General features: G+C 43.1%; 1 protein-coding gene and 1 non-coding gene across 3 annotated transcripts in view; both read right to left on the reverse strand.

Annotated features, from left to right (window-relative positions):
• Positions 1 to 1,800: 1,800 nt before the first annotated feature.
• Positions 1,801 to 9,595, reverse strand: WFDC11 (WAP four-disulfide core domain 11). 2 transcript variants are annotated; one of them, XM_078444039.2, is made up of 4 exons: positions 8,721 to 9,595; positions 3,521 to 3,664; positions 2,417 to 2,559; positions 1,801 to 1,913 (listed from the first exon to the last, which is right to left on the reverse strand). In XM_078444039.2, the coding sequence occupies exons 1-4, from the start codon at positions 8,932 to 8,934 to the stop codon at positions 1,884 to 1,886; spliced, it is 531 nt and encodes a 176-aa protein (XP_078300165.1). In that variant the 5' UTR covers positions 8,935 to 9,595; the 3' UTR covers positions 1,801 to 1,883. The 2 variants fall into 2 exon arrangements, with proteins under 2 accessions (XP_078300165.1, XP_078300164.1); XM_078444038.2 differs by having other exon boundaries at positions 3,521 to 3,667.
• A 7,697-nt stretch (positions 9,596 to 17,292) lies between these two features.
• LOC132669438 (uncharacterized) overlaps positions 17,293 to 20,085 on the reverse strand; it is a 61,577-nt gene continuing 58,784 nt past the window's right edge. The window contains exon 2 of the transcript XR_013554503.2: positions 17,293 to 17,431. This is a non-coding gene — a transcript (uncharacterized LOC132669438). The remainder of the gene's footprint in view (positions 17,432 to 20,085) is intronic.

The following is a 20,085-nucleotide window of genomic DNA, read 5'->3' on the forward strand; positions in this document are numbered from 1 at the left end:
GAGACCTGGGAATTGGACCCTTTCAGCACATTCTGCTCTTTTTTTTTTTTTTTTTTTTTTTTAGCGTTTATTTATTTTTGAGACAGAGAGAGACAAAGCATGAACGGGGGAGGGTCAGAGAGAGGGAGACACAGAATCTGAAACATGCTCCAGGCTCTGAGCTGTCAGCACAGAGCCCGACGCGGGGCTCGAACTCACGGACCGCGAGATCATGACCTGGGCGAAGCCGGCCGCTTAACCGACTGAGCCACCCAGGCGCCCCTAGCACATTCTGCTCTTGATGAGGTTTTGGGGTGATGGTGGGGTTCGTGGGGTCTGGAGCCGACAGCCAAGAAAGAATTCTTGAAGATGTCTTTGGTGCAAAAAGGTGATTTTATTAAAGCACGGGAACAGGACCAGTGGGCAGGAAGAGCTTCACTGGGGTTGTGTAGAACCATGGACTTGGGGGAGGTAAAGTCAAAAGGGAAGTTTCCAAAGAGACTTCATAAGCTAAAGACTCACAGATTACTGGAAGCCTAGCTATTGTCAAGCTAAGGTTGTTTTTCCCTGTAGCAAAGCATTAAGGTGGTAGGGCCCTCTAGGACAAATGTTCCTGGAGAAATGTACTACTCTATATTTGCCTCAAGTACTTGTCGATGGGCTGCAGGTTATAAAGAAATTTAATTTTACCTGCCATTTCCTTCTTGCATTTAATCCTTCCCCACATCACTATGGAGGGAAGGGTGATATTAGGGACTCCAGGAAACTGAGTCTATAGGTTTCTAGAGACTAGGCTATTGACAAATTTGCTAAATTTTTAAAATTTATTTAAATTTTAATTTACTAAGATATTTGTAAACTGATGGAGACCCATGTCCTGTATGACTGTGATCTCTATCAGTTAGTCATTTGTTTTCTGTCCTTTCCTTTGTACTTGTGCAGTTAGGAGTGTCTGAGGAATATCTCATATCCCACCTGGGGGTGGGGGGTGATGCTAGCTTGTGCTTGGCCCTCAGCCTGCCTTATGGTCCCTCATCACTCTGACCACAGCACTATGAAGATTCTGGGTCTTCCCAAACGATAGCCCTCTGGCCCCTTTACGCAGCACCAGGAACACTGATGGGAGTGGAGGGGGAAACTATGTCTTTTGACTCTCCATCCCAAGTACCCAGACACTAAACAGTACACTCAGTAGTGAAAGGTACATCAGGGCTGAGAATCACTTAGGGAAACCAAACAACTATTCTTGGATTTCTGTACTTCTGTGACCTGTAAACATCCAGTAATATTGATGGGAATGGGTACAGAAAGAAAGGGCCCTGGGAAAGTAAGTTTTGGGGTGTCAAGTCGAAGTTCTCATCAGAGGGACCAGGATGGTGGCAGCGGAAGGGAAATAGCGCAAGTGGTATTTTCTGGGAAGGGGCAGGGGTCCTGGACACCGTGACAGGCACAGGAGAGAGGGGGACAAGTGACAGGTCATCTTCTTCTCTGGACCCTGCAAATCCTGGGGAGTGAGAGGGTCTGCGGGATGTCTCAGACTTTGCTGAGTTCTCAGAGTGTAGATTCTATGGGGGGTAGCTTCACCCAAGCCATGACTTACAAGGGATACAGGTTCCTGGCTGCAGACAATGGAGAGGGCCCAGGGAGGCCAGGCATTGAGATCTATTGGGGCGGTGGGCTAAATGGGTAAGGGGCATTAAGGAATCTACTCCTGAAATCATTGCTTCACTATATGCTAACTAATTTGGATGTAAATTTTTAAAAATAAAAAAATAAAGTTAAAAAAAAAAGTAGTGAAATGGAGTTGAAAAAGCTAAAAGCCACTGTTGATAAATGAGTTTATTTGTCAAGGATTTGCTCCTGCCCAGCCCTCAGTGAGAACAGACTGGTGTCCAGCTGGGAGATTAGGGTTTTAGACGTCTTTCAAAGATTTCCTGTAAGACAGAAAGGTTATATACTCAGAGGTTAGGGAACTCTGAGGAACAAGCATTCATTCCCAAGCTTAATATTACCCATCTATGGCAGACCCTGGGACAGGAGTACTTTTTGTAACAAGAAAAAGTCCACTTCTGAGGTGGGGAGGTGGGTTTGGTTCATTGAACAGAGAAACATAGAGATTTGGGGCCTGGCTGAGCCAAAAGGGCTCAAAGAAAGGTCTGACTCTAGAGGCAATGGTTAGAAATTTGGACAAAAATCAGGAAAAGAGCAAACCATTGAGCAATATAATGAGAACAACATAGGCATTGATTATATAATGAACAATATGCCCCAGCCTGGTATCTTGGTTTATTTGCCAGTGAACTGCTGTCCAGGTTTAGGGTACATTGTCTTCCACTATTTTTGTGCCTAGGATTTAGGGTGCTTCGGTCTTCTGTTTATGAATAACAGCATCTGAGAATCAGTGAAGATCCATGCCCAAACACACCTCCCAACTCACTTTATTTTTCCAGCAGATGTTTCCACAATAGGTCCAGCAGCATGTGTGATTTTTGTTTATACATTTAAAGGTTCCAGAACACTTCTTGGTGCATTCAAGGACATTTGGCTGTCCCCAGCACTCCTCAAGTAACATTTCAGCCCCTGTAATTGAGATGAGATGGGAAGAGGCTCACAGGGGCTACATAGCCAAGGTGGGAAGAGAAGTCCTTCATGAGCTTAACGGCCCCTCCTAGAATCAAAGCCCCACCAAGCCCCACCTGACTATCCATCTGCCTTATGAGAAAATCCCCCTGCTGAGCTTCCTCATTGTGTCTTCACAGATCTCTGCCTTCTCTGCTCCCACAGACCTCTGGGCCCTCATCAAGCATCCTGGAGACAGGACTCCTCATACTCCCCATGTTCATGTGTCATCCTATAAAATCTACATTTCTGTAATAGGAGGGGCCCAAGGTAGCCTCTAGCCTTATTACCATACTTAATTCCTAGTGTGGGAAGTCAGACCAGGGAGAGTAAGGAACAGATTCTTTCTCTTTTTCTTCTCTTCCTTGCTGACTCCACCTTTAAGAACAGCTTCTCACCAAATTCTCTCTCTCACTCAATTTTCTTGGTACCCTCGACTGATTCCATTTTCTCATCACATGGCCCCCAACTTTGCCCCACTAGGGCCCCATCTCATGTCTCTTCTCTATCTTTTCATATTCAGAAAGATCCTGCCACTGAAACTAAGTGTATATATTAAGAAATCCCCATATGGGACTCATTAAAGTACACACAAACTAAGACACAGAGCTTCTGGAAGTACAAAAAGTTGTGGTAGCCTGACATGGGAAAATATTATATCCTTATAACATATGGAATGTACATAAAAGGTGACAGGTACCCATTGCCACTTTCAAGGTTGGAGAGGAAGCATCAGAGGACCTCAACTTGGACACTTCTTGGACTCTGTGCGTAAGAAAGTCTCTGAATCTCCACTAGGTGTTCCAGGGAAGGTCCTGAGTCCTGAGTCAGATGTGCCAGACACAATACCCCTTCACTTATCCAGGAACAAGCAGAGTACCCCCCCACCCCTTTGACTCCCCAGCCCGGCCTAGTCACCTACAGTTGTGTTTTTCTTTTATCACTCCCAGCACAGACGGTAGCACCATACAGAGGAATGTCATGAGTTGAGGCGTCCAGAGCTTCATGATGCTGACCGTATGTGTCTGAATATATACTGTCAGGATGTTTTTCCCCTTTCCAGTTGCTGCTTGAGACCAAGAAGTATAAACAGAGTTGTAAGCAAGAAGACGTGCTCATAGAATTTCTTTATTCTTTGTCTACTCATTCCTCCTTGCCTCTACCCACTCGGCAAAAGGCACACTGAACATTGGCTTTGCTAAAAGGTTTCTCTCCATCTCACATTTCATGCCTTCCTTTTGCAAAAAAAAAAAAAAAAAAAATATTTTGAAAATGTGTTTTTAAAAATGTGCTGCCTTCCCCTGATTAGAAGATAATTTAGATCCAGCTTACAAAATTTTTAAAACATAAAAAAATACAAAGAAGACAATGAAATATTTCTAGTAACCCCACTATATTGGTGTATGTTATTTCTTTATATGTGCACATAAAGCTGAAATCAGGCTATCTGGCTTGACTTTTTATTTATATATATATGATATATGATATATATGTATATATTATTTATTTATATATCTTGGTATTAAAATTAAAGTTTTGGCCAAGACCTTCAGAGAGACCCTAAAGTGAGCATGTGAGACCAATCAACTTGTACTTTCAAGAAGATGTGCTCAAAAATCACCTGCAAAAAAATATGTCAAATTCCTAGTCATTTTCTACCTTTAAAAAAGTCAGAGTTTTAAGAGTCACCAACCACTTTTGGGACATTTTTCTCTCTCATTTTTAAAGAATGCTGTGCTCTTTTATTTTCTTTTTTAAAGTTTATTTACCTTGAGAGAAAGAGAGAGAGAGAGATGAGGGGGCAGAGAGAGAAAGGGAAGGAGAGAGAATCTTAAGCAGGCTTCGCACTGTCAGCACAGAGCCCAACACAGGGCTCAAAATCAAGAACCGTGAGATCATGACCTGATCTGAAATCAAGAGTCAGACACTTAACTGAGGGAGTCACCCAGGTGCCCCAACTGCTGTGCTCTTTTAATTCCAAGTCACCAGAAAGGCTTTGAGAATACCTCCCATAGAGCTTTTTATGCACCCCCAAGGTTTTGTGGAGACATAGTAGCAGGTGTCTGAGTCACAACAGAGAAACAAAGGGTAGGACACTGGCTGAAATGACCTATGGCCACAAGCAAGAGACTACAGCTTGTGCTATGGCATTTGATAAGGCAACATATGGAAGAAAGCCAGTGTAGGTTTGCACTAGCTTCATGTCAGGCGGGCTGCCTGGGAAGGCCAGGGGACCTCAGCATAAAGAAGTAGAAAGTGAGTAGCCAGATGCCTAGGGCCTGGGAAAGGTATCAGAAAGGAGGTAGATTCCGCCATATCAAGAGAACCACAGGTGAGAAACTTGCATCAGTTGGGGTGGGGGGAAAACTCAAAGAACCCTTGAAACCACCCACAATGGAGTAAACTTTAAGCAATACTAAGCCCGGAAAGCACAGAGCACAAAGGTACAATCCTCCCTGCCAGAAAGAACCATCCTGACCCCCTCTCCTCCTCTCCCTCCTCCCACCTCCAAAATGGCACTTAGCCAGCTGCAGGAGAAGAGGAAACCGTCCACTCTCTTCCCCAGTTGCAGGTTTCTTGGTGTGGGGGAAGCCACAATTTCAATTCAATTTTAGTATTTTGACTATTGCATGGGCTCAGACTCCTTTTATATATTCTAAAGTCTAGAAAAGTCAAGTTCTACACCCAAGGTCTCACAGGGAGGTAAGGAAAAAAAGTAGCTTTTATAAATAAATTTAAATGAGACAAAGGACAAGCTTTTCACCATATTATCAATAACACTCTCTGTGAATATTTTCCCAATATTCTAGTTACATATAGCATTCATACTTCCCCATTGATCATAAGGTATCTGAAAATTTGTAATATCTGAAAATTTCTCTTCATTAGGAAAAAGTGTCCGTAGGAATATTGCAACTGAAATTCAGTTAAATCCAGTATTAGCTTCAGAGCACAAATGTCTAGCTCCAGAAGTCCTGAGTAAAGGGTACTGCCTATTACGAACCCTACATAGTTGTTGCCAGTTTTCTTCTCCATTAAAATTGGTTTATTCTGCAAATAGGATCCTCATCTTGTCTCACCATAAAAGGGAAATTCCCTCCCACTTGTTACCACACTGAAGACTGTCAATATCATATAAGACAGAGAACAAAACATGTGCATTGGAATCAGAGAGACCTGGGCTTGAAACCTGACCCCAACGCATTGAGCTTAATTGAAATTTTGAAATTGGCCTACCACCTAACTTCTCAGAGCCTCAGTTTCCCTACCTGTAACATGGAGGTGATATTATAATCCACACTGCAAATGTTGAGTATAGAAAGTACCACGCATAGGGTCTGGCACATGGAATGCACAAAATAAATGGCCGCTATTGTGATTATTAAGCTCAGACTCTCTTTTCTTCTCCAGAAGAGTAAACATTGATCTCATTGACTTTATTGTGGTCTTTTTTTTTTTTAACTATTTGACCTATTTGGAATTAGTTCTGGTGAGTGATCATAGTACAATTATCAATTTCATTAAATTTAACATTGACAAAATATACTTTTATACACTTATCTAAGCTACTATCAGTATTCCATTTTACAAGTTCACCCAGTAATGTCCTTTGTCTTATACAACACTGAAATTTTTGAATAACAGAGCCAAACTTTTCTTTTAGTTGAACATTCCTCATTTTGGGCTTTGTCTGAAATTTCTTATGATTAGACTCAGGTTATACATGCTCAGTGGGAATATTACATAATCAATACATAGTATCCTTGTCAGGGTATCATGCATGAAGGGACACAGTGTCTATCCACGTCATCTTTCTCTCTCTTAGTTTCTCCATTTGAACAAAAAGGACAATAATTTCTTCCATATAGGCATAGGGTTGGCGTGATCTGGAGGCATGATTTAGACAGGGAACTCATCCAACCAAACCACAAACAAAAGTGTTTGCAAGTTCCCAATTCTAGCCCCAAGACTCTGACCTCTACCTACCTCTGAAGATGTTCGAGTTGGAAGCTGGTAGCTTCCAAGAGCTGGTGGCTCTTCCTCCTGGTCTCTGGGAATACCAGAGCCCCTGCACAGGGCAACGATGAGCAGAATAGATTTCAAACACTCAGAATGTAATTATCATTCTGGCTGTGACAGATCTGGGAGTTCTGCCCCAAGCCATAAGTTGGGTACATTTAGAACATTATGACTGAATTCCTATTCAAGTGGTACTTTCTTTTTTCCTTTCTTTTTGCTGCAGGTAGCATAGACAGAAGCAGATCACTGTGGAATTGCAGGAGCCTCCTGCACTCCACCAACACACACATTTCTGGAAGGCTGGGTGATTGTGGAGGTGGGAGAGGATCTATGTATCTAATTTTCTGTAGCATCTATGTGAAGATTTTTGTAAAGCCCCATCCATCTTTGATATTAATTTCTCCATTGCTAGGATCAGCCTACATTACTTTATCACCAATGTCTTGTGACTTTTGTGCTGATGAGAAGAGAGAGATCTGCCAAGAGAGCTTGCAAAAGTCCACATAACATAGAAATTTAAAACACAGACTTAAGCCCCTCTTTGGGTGAGCTCCACTTCTCTCTCTCTCTCTCTCTCTCTCTCTCTCTCTCTCTCCCTCGCTTACTTGTGCCCACTCTCATAAATACATACATTTGTACACACACACACACACACACACACACACACACACACACAGACTTTATCTGGATCCAAATCCTAGCTTCCACTTACTTGGGCAAGTCACTAATCTTCTCTGCACCCTAATTTCCTCATTTGCTAATGGGGATAATAATAGCACTTTCCAACCAATAAGGTTGGAGGCTCCAGGAGTGATTATGTGTTAAGCACTTAGAGCCAAAGTCTGGCATAGAGTCTATGTTTGTTTGTTAAATAAACAAATGAAACACTCGCCCAATGAAGTGTTGAGAATCATTCAGTTTAAGAGCAAATTTACTATGTGTCAGATATGTAACATGTATTAATTAATACATACTTTCAATGACACTATGAGTTTAGTACTACTATTATTCTTATTTTACAGATACAGAAACTGAGGCACAGAAGAGTTAAGCAACTTGCCCAAGGCCACACAGCTAGTAAGTGCCAGGTACAAGATTTAAAAGGAAGTGAGTCTAGAGCCATGTATGCCAGATGGTCAAGTCCCCAGTTTCTCTTGAGAGAGAGAGACTGAGCACGAGTGAGGGAGGGGCAGAGAGAGAGGGAGACACAGAATCCAAAGCAGGCTCCAGGCTCTGAGCTGTCAGCACGGAGCCCAACACAGGGCTCAAATTCACGAACCTCAAGATCATGACCTGAGCCGAAGTCATATGCTCAACCGACTGAGCCACCCAGGTCCCTTACCTATAACTAATTTGAAAAACTGAATCAAAAATCTCAGCAAAAACCTCCACCAAAGAGAAGTTCTGGACCTCAACAAAATAATATCAGACTGAATTAAGCAGTGTACTAAAAGGATTATACATCACTCACGATCAAGTTAAATTTATTCCTGAAATGCAAGAATACTTTAATGTATGAAAAATGATCGACATAATATACCACATTAAAAGAATGGAAGGGAAAAAAACACATGATCATCTCAACTGATGCAGAAAAATCACTCAACAAATCTCAACAGCCTTTCATAATAAAAACAAACTAGGAATAGAACACCACCTCAACATAATTAAAGCCATATATAAAAAACCTGGGAACACCATGGAAGGTTTTTTGTGTGTCTCGCATCCATGAAATACAACCAGATCAACACTAAACCATTCTGCACACCTAGAAAACTGAATTGAGGATTAACACAACAATCTGCACAACCTGAACCACAGAACTCAGCAGGTATGCGGTGCAGAGAGATGAACTGGGGGAGAGAGAAGCCGCTGAGGGCAGGGAGCTGCTTTTTGCTTGTGGAGAGAGGACGGAGATGGGAGGGGGAGAATGTGGGAAAGCACCCCCCCCCAAAAGCAGCTGGAGAGAAAGTGGAAAAGTGGAAACAGCTGCAGGGACTGAACTAAAAAGGAAGAAAAGAGAAAGGAGAGGGTTTAAATTCCATTAAGACTATAAACGGGGGGAGCGCGGGCACAGAGTCTGAAACTCTGCAGCTCGATACCTGGCGGTGCTCTGGTGAGAAGGGTGAATCCCCAGGAGCAGAGCGAAGTCCGGGGGTCTTCGGGCCACAGGGGAGAGGCGGTTTCCCTCTCTGGAGGACATCTGGTAGAGGCTGTGTGCCCCAGTGGACCCGGGAGAACAACCACATTCGCTGGTGCTGGAACAAGGTGGCTGGGGGTGAAGCCTGGTGCCAGACGCGTGTTGTGATTTTCCATAATCCCTGAAGCGCTGCTGCTACACGATCGTGTGAACTCTTTCTGGGGCGGGCTGGCACCCGGCCGCGGTCTCTGGGCTTCCGCAGCAGCACGGTCCCGCCAACGTTCCTGGGTGCCGCCGGCACCCGGCCACTGCTCGGTGAGACCCTTTTGCAGAGGGGCAGGATGGGTCAAAGCCGCAGCCCTTCAGAAGTAAGGGGTCGGGAAACACGGCCACATCTGAGAGAAAACTCAGGAGAGAGGTGCTGCCTGGGACTTGGTCAGGACTGTGTAAAAGCGGGGAGTGGATGGAAGCTGGAGACAAAGGACCGGTGTGCAATTGGGGGTCCGGCAGAACAGAGTTACAACACTAGAGACTGGGTAGCTGGGTGACGCCATTTTCACTGCTCCCACGCATGCGTGTACACACCTACAGGCGCCACAACAATTCACACCAGTAAGCTGAGCAGCGCCATCTAGTGGAGAACGGAGCCATTACGCTAAGCCCCACCCACTGGGCCAACCTCGCTCTTCAGGAACACAAATCTCTCCACCTGCTTAGTTTACAGACAATAAAGCGCTTCATTGTTTGACTTCTAGGGGAAAACGAAGTAATTTCAATCATATTTCAGTCTGCTCGCAGGTCCATCTATTCACTTTTTTCCCCCCTTTGTCGTTTCATTTCTTTTTCTTGAATACAGAAAGGGGAAAAATTTTATTTTTATTTTCAATTTCTATTAAAAATATTTTTCTTTAATTTTTTTCTACACTGAAAACTATAGAAAGCTTATAAAAGAAATTGAAGAAGACAAAAAAATGGAAAAAGATTCCATGCTCCTGGATAGGAAGAACAAATATTGTTAAAATGTCAATACTAACCAAAGCAATCTACATATTCAATGCAATACCTTTCAAAATAACACCAGCATTCTTCACAGGGCTGGAACAAACGATCCTAAAATTTGTATGGAACCAGAAACGACCCCGAATAGCCAAAGCAATCTTGAAAAAGGAAACCAAAGCAGTAGGCATCACAATCCCAGACTTCAAGCTGTATTACAAAGCTGTAATCATCAAGACAGTATGGTACTGGCGCAAAAACAGACACTCAGATCAATGGAACAGAATAGAGAACCCAGAAATGGACCCACAAATGTATGGTCAACTAATCTTTGACAAAGCAGGAAAGAATATCCAATGGAATAAAGACAGTCTCTTCAGCAAGTGGTGCTGGGAAAACTGGGCGGCAACATGCAGAAAAATGAACCTGGACCACTTTTCTTACAGCATACACAAAAATAAATTCAAAATGGATGAAAGACCTAAATGTAAGACAGGAATCCATCAAAATCCTCGAGGAGAAAGCAGGCAAAAACCTCTTTAATCTTGGCTGCAGCAACATCTTACTCAACACGTCTCCAGAGGCAAGGGAAACAAAAGCAAAAATGAACTACTGAGACCTCATCAAAATAAAAAACTTCTGCACAGCAAAGGAAACAAGCAGCAAAACTAGAAGGCAACCAACGGAATGGGAAAAAATATTTGCAAACGACATATCAGATAAAGGGTTATTAGTATTCAAAATCTTTAAAGAACTTCTCAAACTCAACACCCCAAAAACAAATAATCCAGTGAAGGAATGGGCAAAAGACATGAATAGACACTTCTCCAAGAAGACATCCAGATGGCCAACCGACACATGAAAAAATGCTCAACTTCACTCCTCACCAGGGAAATACAAATCAAATCCACAATGAGATACCACCTCACACCTGTCAGGATAGCTAACATTAACAACTCAGGCAATAACAGATGTTGGCGAGGTTGCAGAGAAAGAGGATCTCTTTTGCATTGTTGGTGGGAATGCAAGCTGGTGCAGCCACTCTGGAAAATAGTATGGAGGTTCCCCAAAAAGTTAAAAATATAACTACCCTACAACCCAGCAATAGCACTACTAGGTATTTATCCAAGGGATACAGGTGTGCTGTTTCGAAGGGGCGCATGCACCCCAATGTTTATAGCAGCGCTATCAACAATAGCCAAAGTATGGAAAGAGCCCAAATGTCCATCAACTGATGAATGGATAAAGAAGATGTGGTATATGTATACGATGGAGTATTACTCACCAATCAAAAAGAATGAAATCTTGCCGTTTGCAACTACATAGATGGAACTGGAGGGTATATGCTAAGTGAAATTAGTCAGAGAAAGACAAGTATCATATGACTTCACTCATATGAGGACGTTAAGACACAGAACAGATGAACACAAGGGAAGGGAAGTAAAAATAATGTAAAAACAGTGAGGGGGACAAACATAACAGACTCTTAAATATGGAGAACAAACAGAGGGTTACTGGATGGGTTGTGGGAGGGAGATGGGCTAAATGGGTAAGGGGCACTAAGGAATCTACTCCTGAAATCATTGTTGCCCTATATGCTAATTTGGATGTAAATTTTAAAAAAATAAAAAAGAAAATAAAAAAAAAGAAAAATGGTTAGATTTATGTGTATTTTATCACAATAAAAGTAGAAAAATTATAGTGGAAAATCCTGTGACTATTTTAAAATTTAACATTTATAATGAATATTTTCCCATAGTCTTAAATATTTTCTACAACTTCATTGATTAAGGGATTGGTCTGCCAATTAATCACCAGTTATTGACATCTTAGTTGTTCCAGTTTTTCCCTATTGTAAGCACTCATTTCACTATTATTAGTTACATTCTTATAACTAAATCCTTGAGCATTTCTTTATTCCTTGGGAAAGCCAATGTGAGAAGAAATGAAAATACACACAATTTAATCTGTGCATAAATGTTGCCAATTCTCCCTTCATAATGTTTGGGTTATACTTGCACCAACAGAATATGGGTCAACCCATTTTCCCTCATCCTGACCCTGAACCATAGATGATCCAGAATGTCATTCAGAGGAGCCAATGTATTATTGATTGGAAGTTCACAGTTGTATAGTGTCATACTCACAGACCTTAGGTTCATCAGACAGATTTGAAACTCACCTCCACCACTTGCTGACTGAAAGACTTTAGGTACGTCGTCTCATTTCTCTGAAACTTCATTTACTCACATGTAAGAATGGGAAGAATAGAGTTCATCCCATCAGGTGTTATAAGATCTTTTTCCTAAAAACAAAACAAAACAAAAAAAATACAGCTCAACAAGGAAAGCAAATAAATCAATCTATAACCCATAGCCACAGCCTAATGAGGAAATAGAGAATGCTACAAATTTCAAACAATCTGTGAGCAGAGAAATAAAACACTCATATCCAGCAGATTTGGATTAGTAGTGTTGGCATCCACATAGATGCAATGTGAAAATTAATAAAGGGAAACCTCACTGAAATGGAGTTGGGAGGCCACCAGGGGGAGTGCTCCTACCACACTACTTGTTATCAATTGCTGACCCAACAGGAAATGTTCCCTGAAAGTGGATAGTACCTTAGCTTTGTTGTCACAGCAAGACGAAAGGTTTTCCTCCTCCCCTGGCAATAGCCCACCCAATAAGAGACTATCACAACCAATGAAAAGCCATTCTAGTTGGAACTCCCTGTTAATTCCCACTTTCCTCTATAAAAGAACCTTCCTCTCCTTTCTTCTCTGGACTTGCCTATTCTTCTGTTGAAGCTTGTTAGCCCTGATTTGCAATTCTCTGCTATTCCCAAGTTAACCTATTCTTGCTGGTAAAAAATAACTGACAGTTTTATATTTTAGGTTAATGGCAAAGACATACACAGATGGTATGGAAATGAGATATGAGCAGGGGGCTTAGCCTAGAACACAAGGCTGATATCTGGTAGATCACGTCTCTCTGGTTCCTAAGAAACCATAAGGAAGGGATTTGAAAGTACAAGGGACCCAAATAGGCAGATATTAAAAGACACCACTTCTTAGGGAATGCATGTGTGGAAAGGGGAGCCCCTGTCGGAGACTTAGTGGCAGCAGGCAAGAATGAAGCAAGAGGAGATATCAGTGGGTCTTTGGAGCCCAAATACCTGATTACATAGGTTGCTCATTTCCAGAAGAAATTATCTGATCAAGCCCAGTCTCATTTATACCATTTCTATTTGACAATGGACTGCCTCTATACACATCCCATTTTAAGACTTCATAGGTCAGATAGCTCCCAATATGTGATGGATAATTCCAGTTTCAAAGTGACTCAATGTCCCATGGTCAGGCGTTCAGTTTTTTTACTGGGGTCCACTAGCAAGTAAAGAGATGCTTCTCAAATGGAAAGCACTTGTCAACAGAAGAGGACAAGGCTTGACCTCAATACTCCAAGTATGTGTTCTGTGATTCTTCTACTTGAGTATGCAAATGTTCTATCCAGCATCTTAATCCACCAGAGACACATTTAGTAAAATGCAAAGGCTAGGTGCTAAGACCCAACTGGCAGGCAACTTTCAACATACCCTGGTCATGCTGCAGAATCTTTTCTTAATCTGGGTCTTGTTCAAAACTAGCAGCCTTAAAAGGCATGAATAGACACTTTTCCAAAGACGACATCCAGATGGCTAACGGACACACAAAAAGATGCTCAACATCACTCTTCATCAGGGAAATACAAATCAAAACCACAATGAAATACCACCTCACACCAGTCAGAATGGCAAACATTAACAACTCAGGCAACAACAGATGTTGGCAAGGATGTGAAGAAAGGGGAATCCTCTTGCACTGTTGGTGGGAATGCAAACTGGTGCGGCCACTCTGGAAAACAGTATGGAGGTTCCTCAAAAAATTAAAAATAGAATTACCCCATGACCCAGCAATTGAACTACTAGGTATTTATCCAAAGGATACAAAAATGCTGTTTCGAAGGGGCACCTGCACCCCAATGTTTACAGCAGCACTATCGACAACAGCCAAAGTATGGAAAGAGCCCAAATGCCCACCGACTGGTGAATGGATAAAGAAGATGTAACGTACATATAAATGGAATATTGCTCGCCCATCAAAAAGAATGAAATCTTGCCATTTGTAACAATGTGGATAGAACTAGACTGTATTATGCTAAGCAAAATAAGTCAGTCAGAGAAAGACCAGTATCATATGATTTCACTCATATGTGGAATTTCAGAAACAAAACAGATGAACACAGGGGAAGGGAAGCAAAAATAAGACAAAAACAGAGAGACAAACCATAAGAGACTTTTTTTTTTTCAACGTTTATTTATTTTTGGGACAGAGAGAGACAGAGCATGAACGGGGGAGGGACAGAGAGAGAGGGAGACACAGAATCAGAAACAGGCTCCAGGCTCTGAGCCATCAGCCCAGAGCCTGACGCGGGGCTCGAACTCACGGACCGTGAGATCGTGACCTGGCTAAAGTCGGACGCTCAACCGACTGCGCCACCCAGGCGCCCCCATAAGAGACTTTTAAATACAGAGAACAAACTGAAGGTTGTTGGCGGGGTGTTGGGTGGGGGGATGGGCTAAACGGGCAATGGGCATTAAGGAGGCATTGGTTGGGATGAGCACTGGGTGTTAAATGTAAGTGATGAATCACTAAGTTCTATTCTTGAAATTACTATTATACTATATGTTGACTAACTTGGACTTAAAAAAGAAAAAAACTCTGGGGGCGCCTGGGTGGCTCAGTTGGTTAAGCGGCCAACTTCGGCTCAGGTCATGATCCCGCGGTCCGTGAGTTCGAGCCCCGCGTCGGGCTCTGTGCTGACAGCTCAGAGCCTGGAGCCTGTTTCAGATTCTGTGTCTCCCTCTCTCTGACCCTCCCCTGTGCATGCTCTGTCTCTCCCTGTCTCAAAAATAAATAAAACGTTAAAAACAAACAAACAAATAAATAAATAAATAAATAAATAAGAAAAAAATTCTGAAAAAATAAAAAAATTTAAAAAACTAGCAGCCTTATATTTCCCAAGGAAATAGAGAATGCCCAAAAGTGACATTTGTCATCTCCAAAATCCAGAGGCCCACCATGCATTTTCTCTTGCTTCATGGTGAACAATACAAGGTGCCGGAAGTTGTCTCCTGTCTCAAGAGAATGTCTCCATATGACCTAGACCAGTGGATCTCTGAAAATACACCAGATAGAAAGTCTTATCCTCCAGCATGCACGTGATAAAGCATGTAGGCTACCTACTATTTCCCCATGGTCAGTTAGCACAATGTAAGTGACCTGAGAGACCAGCATGATGTCCTGTGGGATATCAAGTAATCAAAGTCTCTTCAACCTCTATCATGTCACAGGGCCAAGGAGATGACTTAGTCCTGACTAAGATGGTGAAGGCATGTGGCTGAGTCCCTGCATATCAGAAAGCTACTTCTTATTACCGTGATGAGAACTTGCGAAGAAAAAATTTGCTAAAGCATGTCTGGGGCATGAGAAGAGAACGGTGCAGAAGCCAGGGCAACTGCAAGGCCATTGTTTCTCACAGACAGACCAGCCTGATCAACGATTCTCCTCAGCTGGGACTTGGCTTTCTGGAGATCCAAGCCATGGCACAATTTACATTCGCTTCCTCCTCTGCCTCCATGAGATTCAGGGTCTTGCAGGGGTCCCCACTCCTCCGCTTGATCTACCACAGGGGCACACAGTTGTCCCATACCACAGAACTTGCAGTGCTGGCCAGGCAAGCACTCCTCCCAGCCAAAGCAGTCTAGGTGTGGCCTCTCGGTCCAGTGAGGCAATGTAGAGTGTCCAGAGATCTCTGGGGAACAGCCCAAGACATGAGTTATCACAATGGAGAAAACCAGATCCTTCCAGTAGAATTCATGGACTGGGGTGCTCACACTGGTGGCAAGGAATAGGTCAGCTGGCAGCATGGTGAACCCACATAGTGGGGAACACTGGTCATGGACGTGGAGGTCATTCTCTATGTGGGCCCTGGCAGGTAGCTTTGCCTCTCTTAATAGTCTCTCCCAGGGTGTTCGGGGGCATGGCCAAGCACTGGGAAGATGCTTGCAGAGTCAGGTTGTCTGAGGAAGCACCCGCTAAGATCTGCTGCAGGGCATGCCCTTACCATCCACCTACATCTGATGATGTCTGTGCTGCTAATGGATCATGATCTCTTTCCTACAGTCTCCTAGTCCCAGCTCCCAGGATAGGTGGAGAAGCTCCTCCAATACCAGGAGCCCTGGGATGCTTCTGAGGTGGGCCGTAGACTCTGGCCTGAGGGATGCTGGTTTCTTCTGTGGGAAATCCTCACTGATGCCCACAGGAAGCACTTCCCTGGAGTTTTAACACTGCACACCTGCCTCCAGCAAGCCCTGCCTACCTGCCTGAGTTCTTCACACTTGACTCCAAGTCCCCTTTGGGCACATGTGACCTAGTCCCTGGATTTAGTCCCAAGACAACCTCAGAGGAGCTCTGCTTGCACAGAATTCCACTGATTCACCATGAGACCATGGGAAACACTCATACTGACCCCTTAGTGGCCAATTAATCCTTAGTAGTATCACCGTGAACCACCTGTTCCCTACCACCTGGCTTCTTTCTGGGTTAAAAGAGAGAGAGAGAATGAGACCATAAGGAGGAGGATTGGGGAAAGGTGGGGACCATTCATTTGATGGAAGACATTGGAGTCTCAGGTCCTGGGACCCCATTCCATGCCCCATCACAAAAGGGGCCATATTGATGGAGGGTGGGGTGGGGGACGATAGTGTAGGCACTCACTTCCACACCCATGTTCTCACAATAATGGAGGAGCAGTGAGCAAACAGGGAGTCCAGACGAACATCGTCCTCTAGCCACAACATGACCTCTCACTGTCTTTTGGCCTCAAGCATGTCACTTAACTCCCTGCGATTGGTTTTCTATATTGTAAACATATGGTAATCTGAACCTCACAAGGAGAATGGGTAGAACAGGATGGAGGTGGATTAAATTTAAGAAGAAGCCTCCTTGGGGACCTCCTACTTTGTGCCCCAGAGTGTAGCCCCACCCCACCTCATGTTTAACTTGGCCCTTCTGACTCCAGGCTGAGGAGTGTTCTGGTTAGCATTGGGAGGTACCACACATGAGCAGTTTCTTCCCTGGCGTCACTGGTTCAATGAGCAGATCAACAATGAGGCTGGGCCTCGGGGCCCTGGTGGGGGAGCAGGGGCCAATGGGAGAGAAAATAAAGAAACATCACAAGGGGGGAGAGATCAGAGCCCTGGACCCAGAGAAGGGAGCGCTCTGGGGTCTGCACTGGGTCCTCAATGACTATAAGCCCTGGGAGTAAGATAGGCAGGTCTGTGGACATTTGTTCTGGTTTATTTGACAGGAACAAACAGTTCAGACAGGGTAAAGGTGTACTCCCGTTGACATCCTGGTGCCCAGGATCTGAGATCCTTGTGCTTTGGTCTGAATAGAAGTTTGGGGGAGCAGAATGCAAAGTCCAGTGCCCTCACCCACTCACTGGAGGCTCATGCAAACGTTCCCACAGAAGGTTGAACAACATACAGTATTTGCTTTTGGACACTTTAGAAAATATGAACAGTGATTGCTGCAAAGATACACGCTGGGCTTCTTCTCACAGGCCTTTAGACCTAAAAAGAGCAGAATCAGAGTCAGTGGAACCAGATCCCTCAAGAGCACTCCTCTCAAGCTTAAATCCTCTCCCAAAAACCCTAAAACCCAAGTCCTACTCATGATGCTCTTGAACTTTTCAGGGAACGCAGTTTCTTCCCTTTACCCAAACCTGGTGATTGTAGTATCTTAAATCCTATATTCCCCCCACCCACACACCTTCTGCCCCAACAGATCTCAATGCCTGGCCTCCCTGGGCCCTCTCCTTTCTCTGCAGACAGGAACCTGTCTCCCATGTTGGTCATGGTCTTGGTGAAGTCACCCCCATAGAGTCTACACTCTGAGAACTCAGCAGAGTCTGAGACACCCCGCAGACCCTCTCACTCCCCAGGATTTGCAGGGTCCAGAGAGGAAGATGACCTGTCACCTTCCCCCCTCTCTCCTGTGCCTGTCACTGTGTCCAGGACCCCTGCCCTTTCCCAGAAAATACCACTTGCACTATTTCCCTTCTGCTGCCACCATCCTGGTCCTCTGATGAGAACTTCAACTTGACCCTGGACACCCCAAAGCTTATTTTCCCAGGGCCCTTTCATTCTGTACCCACTCCCAACAATATCTCCGGATCTTTAGAGATCACATACGTGCAGAAATCCAAGAATAGTGGTTGGGTGTCCCCAAGTGATTTTCAGCCCTGATGTACCTTTCACCACACTATGTACCATTTGTGTCCTGGTATTTGGAATGGAGAGTCAAAAGACATAGGTTCCCCCCGTACCCCCATTATTGTTCCCAGTGCGGGGTAAAGGGGCCAGAGGGCCTTGACTTTGGACGACCCAGAGTCTTCATAGTGCTGTAATCAGAGCAGGATGTGCTGAAAGGTTCCAGTTTCCAGGTCCTCCCCAGAAGCGACACAGCACCTCTTGCCCCCTTCCCTCCCCACCCCCTTAGTCCATCACCTACCCTGCATCCTGTTCAGTTTACGGTGCCCTCCCTGGGCCTGTAGCAGCAGCACAGAGAGGAGAAGCATGGGCAGGAGAGCCTGGGTTGGCATGACTCTGGCCAGAGAGGAGAGCTCTCAGTCTGACACAGGCTTCCCTGGAGAGCTGGGTGGTTATCCCAGGCTCCTCCCTGCTTCCACTGGCCAAAAACATTTCCTCTCCTTTGCCTGCCTTTACCATGGCCTTTTCTCTGTGGCACTAGGGCTTCTGCAGACAACTCTCCTTTCACACGTCTAAACCCCTCTTTTGCACAAAAAATTTTTTTCCCTGAAAGAAATAATATTTCAATATTCTAATTATAAAATGATTTACAGAAAAGAAGAAAACATTATTTTTGCAGGAAGATATAAAAACAACCTCAGTCCATCAATGGTTGAATAGATGAAGAAGATGTGGTATATATATATATATTATATATTATATTATATTATATATAAATATATATTATTATATATTATATATTTATATAATATACAATATGTTATATATAATATATATACAGTATTTAGCCCTGAGAAGGAAGGAAATCCTGCCATTTTTGACAACGTGGATAAAACTTGAGGCATTGTGTTAAGTAAAATGTCAGACAGAAAAAGATAAATATTGTATGATAACACCTCTATATGGAATCTAAAAATGCTGAACTGTTAGAAACAGAGAGCAGAATGATTGGCTGGAGACTGGAGAATGGGTAAATGTTGGCAAAGGGTATAAACTTCTAGTTATAAGATGAATAGATCTGGGGATCTAACATACAGCATAGTGATTATAGAAAACAAGACCATATTACCTACTTGAAAGTTGCTAAGAGAGTAGATCTTATGTGTTCTCACTACAAAAAAGAAATGATAAGTAAGTGATGTGATGGAGTGGTAGATCATTTTACAATATATAAGCATATCAAATCCACACATTGTACACCTTAAACTTCTACAATGTTATATCAATTATATCTTAATAAGGCTGGAAAACAATATATTACATATATAATTTCATATATTACACACATGTATTTTTTCCTGCTTGAAAAAATTTTGAAATAGATCAATTATATCTTAATAAAGCTTAAAATATATATTAACACACATTTTCCAGATTTATTAATATATATTAATTCTAAGTAATTAATATAATAAAAAATGTTATATACAGAGAGACTAGAAGAGGACATGGGAAGAATAGGAGCACACAGTAAGTATCTTAGAGCTCAGACAGAAGAGGAGATCTGTCAGCCAAGAGCCCAGGGCAGGTTCTCCAGGAGAAGGTGGTTATTGAGTGTAAATATTGTGGAGAAATATTAAATGCTCTCAGAAATAAAGAAGTTGACTTTCCCCTAAGAGGAGAAAAAGGGGAAACCTGTGTACACTGGGCTCCCAATAGGCTGGGAAGCTGGGAAGAAGCTGGATAGCAGTGAAGATTTGGACCTTGTTTTGATATTCTAAACTCCAAATACAGTCTCCTTCAGTACACAGATATAGCTTATTTTTAAAAACTATGAAACTTTTATCTATTTCAGTGATATGTAATCAAACGCATTAATATAAAGAAGGGGGGGGGAAATTACATGATACTCTCAACTGAAACAGAAGAGACATTTTACAAATGCACCACATTCATGAAACTAGCAACAGAGAGAACTTCCTCAACATGATTAAGGATATCTATGAAAAATACAC

This window comes from Panthera onca, chromosome A3 (genome assembly GCF_046562875.1).
Source record: "Panthera onca isolate mPanOnc1 chromosome A3, mPanOnc1 haplotype 2, whole genome shotgun sequence".
NCBI classification, from domain to species: Eukaryota; Metazoa; Chordata; class Mammalia; order Carnivora; family Felidae; genus Panthera; species Panthera onca.

Excerpts from the sequence above, each read along its gene's own strand:
- WFDC11 (XM_078444038.2), bottom strand. The coding sequence starts at position 8,934 with ATGGAAAATCACAACACGCGTCTGGCACCAGGCTTCACCCCCAGCCAC. Across the intron at positions 3,668-8,720 it reads TCTCACCAGAGCACCGCCAG|CAGCAACTGGAAAGGGGAAA; the intron begins GTATCGAGCTGC and ends CTTGGTCTCAAG. Across the intron at positions 1,914-2,416 it reads ACATCTGCTGGAAAAATAAA|GAAATCTTTGAAAGACGTCT; the intron begins GTGAGTTGGGAG and ends TCTGTCTTACAG.